The 7,750-nt window shown below is 43.4% G+C and overlaps 1 protein-coding gene across 2 annotated transcripts in view; it reads left to right on the top strand.

Moving 5' to 3' along the window:
* Positions 1 to 7,750, top strand: part of Gpbp1l1 (GC-rich promoter binding protein 1-like 1) — a 79,789-nt gene that overhangs the window by 55,918 nt on the left and 16,121 nt on the right. For both annotated transcript variants that reach the window (XM_013016936.1, XM_013016935.1), the window contains exons 8-9: positions 1,236 to 1,376; positions 2,618 to 2,776. In XM_013016936.1, coding sequence (XP_012872390.1) covers positions 1,236 to 1,376; positions 2,618 to 2,776 — 300 coding nt within the window. The remainder of the gene's footprint in view (positions 1 to 1,235; positions 1,377 to 2,617; positions 2,777 to 7,750) is intronic.

The raw sequence follows: 7,750 nt of genomic DNA, 5'->3' as shown, positions 1-7,750 counted from the left end.
TGGTGCTGTAGCTCAAGTGGTAGAGTGCTCGCCTTGAGCTGAAGAGCTGAGGGACAGCGCCCAGGCCCAGAGTTCAAGCCCCATGACCGACAAAAAAAAAAAATAGACTTAAGTTGGAATAAAATTGAGCAGAGAAGTAAGTATCCCTTTGTACAAGGTGCTACTGGAGCAAAAGCCCAGGTTTCTGTACTTTGTGATGACAGTGCTTCTGATAGTACTCAAATCATCGTTGATAGTTAACCTAAGCATCTTTTGATTTTGTTTTGAAAAACAATCCTCATTCTAGTTGGGTCACTGTCTCTTACCTGCTTGTCCATTCTTTTTGGAGGCATTGTGGGCCAGAACAAAAGCAATAACATTACTACATTTGATCGGTTTAACAGTTAAACAACATGGCATGCATCTGGTACACAACAGATGATTTAGTAAAGTTTATTCTCTTCTTAATCTCTACTTAATAACCCTCATCCTAGAAGGTAACCATGGAAAGGAATTCTTTTCACTCAGACCCTTCCTTTTTCCTGTAGGTCTCTTGGTTCTAATTGTTTCATTCTGGAAAATTAAGTAGAAGTTTCCCACTTGCTTCAGTCCCACTCCATTGACCTGCCTCGTCTTCCTTGGTCTCCTCAGACAGTATGATTGACACAAATAATGGAATATTCCAGCTATACAGTATTGCCATCATAGTTGGGGCCATGGCCACACCCCACAAAACTGAGCAAAAGAAGGGCCTCAGGACTAAAACCAGCATTGTCCAGATATTGCAGTGTCCACCTTGGCATGGAAGTAGCCTATTGCCTTCAATATTCTTAGAAAACAGCATGTTTCTGATCTGCTTTGTGGACGTTAACAATCACACTATAAAAGGAAACATTTTGGGGTTTAATGCTTCAGATCCTATGTGCTTCAGATCCTATGTGCAATTAAATACTTTGAGAAATAGCACTGTAAAGAAAGCTGTTGAACATTGATCACCCCAGCACTTCTCAGACTGAACTGGAGCTCTCTTTTTGAGAAATACCTTTTAACCTCCCATGGCCCTTTTTCCCATCTGCCTTTATCCTTCAAGTGCCTAATCTCAGAATGAGGTTGCGTACCTCCCATACATGTTGAGACAGGTAAGCTCTGGGAACTTATATTCCCATATAACATTTCCCTCTTTGATTTATGATTTTACAAGCTGAGTTTCTGTTTGTGTGCTTTATTTGTCTGAATTATTCTTTATTCCCATATAGCCCAATGCATGGAAAGCTAACAGAATGGAACATAAATCCGGATCCTTTTCCTCTAGCCGGGAGTCTGCTTTTACCAATCCAATCTCTGTTACCAAACCAGTGGTATTGCCTGGTGGCACAGTTCTAAGCTCTCCTAAAGAGGTGAGTGAGGATAATGTAGGGCTCCCTTTTCTAAAGCCGCTATTTCCAATCCAGGTGTGGTAGTGAATGCCTCTAATCCCAGTCCTTCAGTGGTAAAGTCAGTAGGATTGCAAATTTGAGGCCACTATGGGCTATATAGTGACACCCTCAAAAGTTGCCCTTTCCCTATTATTTACACTAGTATGGGCAATCTGACATGTAGTAATACTCTGGGCCAGGGCACTGTCCCTCAGCTCTTCAGCTCAAGGTTAGCACTCTACCACTTGAGCCACAGAACCACTTCTGGCTTTTTCTGCTTATGTGGTGCTGAGGAATCGAACCCAGGGCTTCATGCATGTTAGGCAAGCCACTCTACCAATAAGCCACAGTCCCAGCCCTGCTGTTTCTTTCTTTCTTTCTTTCTTTCTTTGGGTCAGCCGTGGGGCTTGAACTCTAGGCTTGGGCGCTGTCCTTGCTCTCTTCAGCTCAAGGCGAGCACTCTACCACTAGAGCCACAGCACCACTTCTGGTTTTCTGTTGGTTTATTGGAGATAAGAGTCTCAGACTTTCCTGCCTTGGCTGGCTTTGAACCGTGATCCTCAGATCTCAGCCTCCTGAGTAGCTAGGATTGTGAGCCACCGGCGCCCGGCCTGACATTTCTTTTATAACCATTAACTGAGAGTTACTTTTTACTGATTGATATTTCCCATTAGTATCAAAAATAGGGCAGTACCCGACTGGGGTAAAAACTCTTGATAGACTAAGAATTGTCTGCATTAAAATGGAATTCTGCTGGTACCAGTAGAAAGGTTATAGCAGTATATTTTGTAAGGCAGAAGTATTAACCATAAAGACTGCAAAATTGGTATCTTTTTTAAATAGATTGTTTATATTTGATAAAAATTATAAATAAGCTGGATGCCTGTGGTTCATGCCTGTAATCCTAGCTACTCAGGAGGCTGAGAACTGAGGATTGAGGTTCCAAACCAGCCCAAGCAGAAATGTCCCCATGAGACTCTTATCTCTGATTAACTACTCAGAAAACCGGAAGTGGCACTGTGGTTCAAATTGGCAGAGTGCTAGCCTTGAGTAAAAGAGCTCAGAGACTGCCCAGGCCCTGAGTTCAAGACCCACAACCAACAAAACAAATAATGATAAATAGGCTTCTAGATTCTGGAGATGAGTGTCATGTGGAAGTGACCCAGAAAACCCAGTTCTTACTGTTTGCTATCAGGAGCAACTTATTTGTGGTATTTTCCCAGAGTCCCTCCAGCACTACCCCACCAATGGAGATGAGTACCACTCGTCTGACCAGGTTGACCCGTCGAACCACCGACAGGAAGAGTGAGTTCCTGAAGACTCTGAAGGATGACCGGAATGGAGACTTCTCAGAGAACAGAGACTGTGACAAGCTGGAGGATGTAAGTACATAGGTGTTTCTGGTGGTGTAATGTATTTGCCTTGGTTAAATATGTGTATTTTGTGGTCTTTGTTTCTATATTAAACTTTATTGTCCCAGTCCCTCCTCTAGGCCCTATTCTGTGGCTTCTGTTGATCTTTTTCTTATGAGAAACAGAAATGGCAAGATTTTGAAATGTTCATTTTATCTGTAGGAGAGTCAGCCTGCTGTATAGTCCATTATGATAAGGTGGGTTTAATTCATTGTTCATCAGAAATTCAAATTAGGTGGGTGTTTTTTTTTGGGGGGTGGGGAGAGGCGTTTTGGGGGCTTGAACTCAGGTCCTGGGCACTGTCCGTGAGCTTCTCAGGCTCAAGGCTATTGTTCTCTCAGTTGGGCCACAGTGCCACTTGAAGCTCTTTCTGAGTAGTTTTATTGGAAATAAGAGTCTCACAGACTTTCCTGCCTCAGATGGCTTCAAACTGTGATCCTCAGATCTCAGCCTCGTGAGTAGTTATGATTTAGCCTTTTTGAGGGGGCGGGGGAGGAGGGAGGTAAGAAATATGGGGCTTGAACTCAGGGCCCAGGTGCTATCCCTAAGCTGTTTGGCTTAAAGTTAGTACTCTACCACTCTGAGCCATAGCTCCACAGGGTGTCTTTTAAGTGACCATTCAATCACCTATCAAAGGACATCCTGATTGCTTCTGAGTTTTAGCAGTTAGGAATAAAGCTGATACAAACACAGCTGTGCACAAGATTTTATGTAGACACTAGTTGTCAGCCAGGTAAATATGAAAGAACTACCAAATTCTCCTCCAATGGGTGCCACTTTGTGACCCTACCAGTAGTAAATGAAACTTACCATTGTTTCATGTCCTCTCTAGCATTTGATGATATCAGTGTTCTGAATTGTGGCCCTTTTAATTGGAATTGTACGAGGCACTGAGGTTGTGGCTGGGCATCGGGATTCTTGCCCAGACTTTGAAGGAGTTCCCCCACCCCAGTCTGTGTACGCCAGCATACACAACCTCACAGTGCACAAATCCTTAGACAGGGTCATGTGAGCTGGGGCCTCTGACATCTTCCTCTTTTTTTGTTTTCTAAGTGGAGGACAGCAAATACGAGATTCTTTTCTGAAAGGGATATTTTTAGCTATTTTGGAGTGGAGACAGCTGTATCCTGCAAAGAACACAAGCATCATAAGACCCAATGCAGTTAATCCCTTAAAAGCACTGTGAATAAAACCCTTTCACCAGGTATGAGGGTCTAGTTAATCTAATACAGATGCTGTTCCTTCAGCTAACCTTCGTATCCTACCCCAGGGAGCTGTGCTAAGAAAGTCTCAGTGACTTCTTGTTACAGCTGATGTATGTCCCAAGACAAATTATCCTGCAATTCCTGTAGATGGTACTGAAGTTCCTGCCAAGTGATTTTAGTAGCATTGAAGTGGGCGGGGGTAACACAGCTTTGTTGAGCTCCACTCACATTTTTTTTTCTTTTGGGGTCCGGTAGTGGGGCCTGAACTCTGAGCCTGGGCGCTGTCCCTCAGCTCTTCAGCTCAAGGCTAACGCTCTACCACTTGAGCCACAGCGCCACTTCCGGCTCTTTTTTCTTTTTGCTTATGTGATGCTGGGGAATTGAACCCAGGACCTCATGCATGCAAGGCAAGCGCTCTATCACTGAGCCACCTTCCAAGCCCTCCACTCACATTTAAAGGTGAGTTGTTTTTGTAGATCAATTATCTGGTCTCCCATCCACTGGACCATGTGTTGTAGGGTATTTATGCAGGACTCAATGTCCTCTTCAATATTTATCTGATTAATCCACAACTGATGGGAATCCTGGGGCCACTTATCTACAAAGTCGTTGGTTTGCAGGGTGGTATGCAGAGCCACTCCAGCAATCGCAGCAACAACAATCAGTCCAACGACTGTGGCTATAATTATGCCCAGAAACCTCTTAGTTCTTTTCAGTAGTCCCTAGAAGATTCCTGTCAGCAAACCTACAGTGGGGCTCATTTGCGAAGGTTGGGTGAGGACCCTAAGCAAGATCCTAATATCAAGAGAAATTGAGAAGATATATTGAAAATAATAGAACTATTTAAAAAGGTAAAAAGTTAGCCGTGCATCAGTGGCTCACACCTATAATCCTAGCTACTCAAGAGGCTGAGATCTGAGGGTTACTGTTCAAAGAGCCAGCCTGGGCAGGAAAGTCTGTGAGACTCTCTATCTCCAATAAACCACCAGAAAACCGGAAGTGGCCCTGTGGCTCAACTGCTACTCACTAACCTTGAGCTGAAGAGCTGAGGGATGGTGCCCAGGCCAAGTTCAAGACCACAACCAAAAAAAAAAAAAAAGTGAAAAGTTGACAATCAAAACAATCTAAGCTATGCAAAGTTTCATTCATTGCCTGTACAAAAGAAGAGTGATTCCTATAAAATGTATAGTTTGCCTCATGGGCTCTAATAAAAAGACCAATCCAATTTTAAGCTGTATAAAATGGGGCAGCAGCCTGGCACCAGTGGCTCACGCCTGTAATCCTAGCTACTCAGGAGGCTGAGATCTGAGGATCACAGTTCAAATCCAGCCTGGACAAGAAAGTCTGAGACTCTTATCTCCAATAAACCACTAGAAAACCAGAAGTGGCTCTATAGCTCAAGTGGTAGAGCACTCTCCTTGAGCTTAAGAGCTGAGGGACAGTGCCCAGGCCCAGAGTTCAAGCCTCACTACCCACAAATAAAAGGGGGACAGCAAGTTTCCATAAATACCATTGTTGAGGGCCCAAATGTCCTTTAAAATTTATTCCTGGCCTAGGAGGTGCAAGGCCTCCATCAAGCCAGGTATGCAAACAAGTGGGTTCTACATGATTTACAATTCCATTGTATAAATGCCATTGAACAGAAGAATTACTAGTACACCAATCACCAACAAGTTTTTCAGAACATGAAACATCCCTGGGAGCCCCCATTATTATGCTGTATAATTTTTCCTCTAGGGCTGTGGCACTGAGACCACTGAATAGGAATGTAAACCCAATTCCCATATTTAATGCCCTGGCATATAGGGTTGGCTGGTCACCCAGTCTAATTTGTATAAGAAAGATTCTGAACAATATAAACTAAGGAAAGTGTATTGAATTGCCCCATATAGTCAATAGACATATAATCAGGCAAAATGTACACCCACACTTATCTTCCTATTGGTAAACAAAGGGTGCCCCCAAAAACATTGGTAAAGAGACTCAAATCCTAAGGATATAATTGTTCCTTCCTCAGCTGGATGTGTTCCTTCCTCAGCTGGATGAGTAGGACCTGCAGGGTCCTAGGGTGGAGGAAAATACACACTGTCATTAATATGACAGGCTCTAGCCAATCTACTAATCTTAACAATGGTGGGTGAGGGACATAGGTCTGATACTTATATTAGCTACTCACCACAGAAATACAGGCAAGCAGTGCGACCATGGCCAAAAACAGATGTTCAGATGTTCTAGGGCTTTTAGTACTGACCAAAATGCCTTCTCCCTTCTCTGACAACGCCTTAGTCTGACCCCATGTTGGTAGCATCTGGCTGGTTTTCTTGCAGTAAGGACGATAGCATCATTGGGTCTTCACATTTAGGCCTGCAAAGCGATGTGTTAATTCTTCTTCCTTAGGTTTAGGTTGTACTATTGTCATCCTTCTGGGGTCAGATGAACCAAAGAGGAACCCACACATTGCTGGCGGATCCATCTGGAATGATAGAAGCATACCCTTTCCCGCTATGAGTCATTAGTCCTGGTTTCCATTGATCAAATTATTCTTGTTTTTTTTTTTTTTTTTTTTTTCTTGGTTGGTCATAGGGCTTGAACTCTGGGCCTGGGTGCTGTCCCTCAGCTCTTCAGCTCAAGGTGAGTGCTCTCCCACTTGAGCCACAGTACCACTTCCGGCTTTTTCTGCTTATGTGGTGCTGAGGAATCAAACCCAGGGCCTCATGCATGCAAGGCAAGCACTCTACCACTAAGTCACCTTTCTAGCCCCCCATTGGTCAAATTCTTTAAACCGTATAGGAGTATGATACTGAGATGAAGATGGAAAGGTAAAATGCTTTTCAGCACTAGTGTAAGGATCACCTTGAGGTAGATTTAAAAATTTTAGAGTAAATAAGGTTAAGGCAAGAGGTTTCCCTTGGGGTTCCCCCTTTTTTGTTTTTTAATAATTGAAGCTTCTGTATTTTATGGGCTTGTTCCACGATGGCCTGGCCCTGAGGATTATGTGGAATGTCAGTAATATGTTTAATTGGCCATTCCCTGCAGAATGCAGCAGAGCACTTCTTACTTGTATAAGAGGGACCATTATCCGTTTTTATGGCATGAGTAAGGCCCCTAACAGGAAAAGTAAGTGTAAGGGTGGTAATGGTTGCTTGGGCTGATTCTGAGGCATGGGCACTGCTCATGTAAAGGATGAAAAGGTATCTACAACATGTAAATAAGGTTGTTTGGGAAATCAGGTAGTATGAGTAAGGTCCATTTGCCACAAAGTGTTACTGGAATCTCCTTGTGGGTTTGCACTGGCTGAGTGAGTAGTATAATGTAATGGAGCGCAAACATCACAGTCTTGAACAATGGTGGGTGTGGTAAAGGGGAATGTGGTATGGGCATGTATGCCCTTGTATGCAATAGGTCAGCAGCAGCAGCAGTCCCTTCTGTTTAATGGTCCAGGAAATTGAGAATGAGCATGAATATGTGTTAAAAACAGTGGGGATTGTCTATTTTGAAGAAGGTGTTGTAATTGAGTTAGTAAGGGTAACTTATCAGGGTGGTGAGAGGAGAGAGAGGCTATTTCAATGGCTAGAAAAGATTAGGGACATAAAATGAATCTGCCGAAACTTTTATGGGGTCTGGATGTTTTTGTAATGAAGTTACCATTGTCACTAACTCCACTTGTTGCTCTGAGGTGAACTGAGTATGTATGGTTTCATAAATGTCAGGTCTATGAGTAACACCACACCCAGTGGAA

The sequence above is a fragment of the Dipodomys ordii genome, unplaced genomic scaffold, assembly GCF_000151885.1.
Source record: "Dipodomys ordii isolate 6190 unplaced genomic scaffold, Dord_2.0 Scaffold33, whole genome shotgun sequence".
Taxonomy (NCBI): Eukaryota; Metazoa; Chordata; class Mammalia; order Rodentia; family Heteromyidae; genus Dipodomys; species Dipodomys ordii.
Note: the sequence above shows the minus strand (reverse complement) of the source record. Positions and strands in the feature narration are given on the sequence as shown.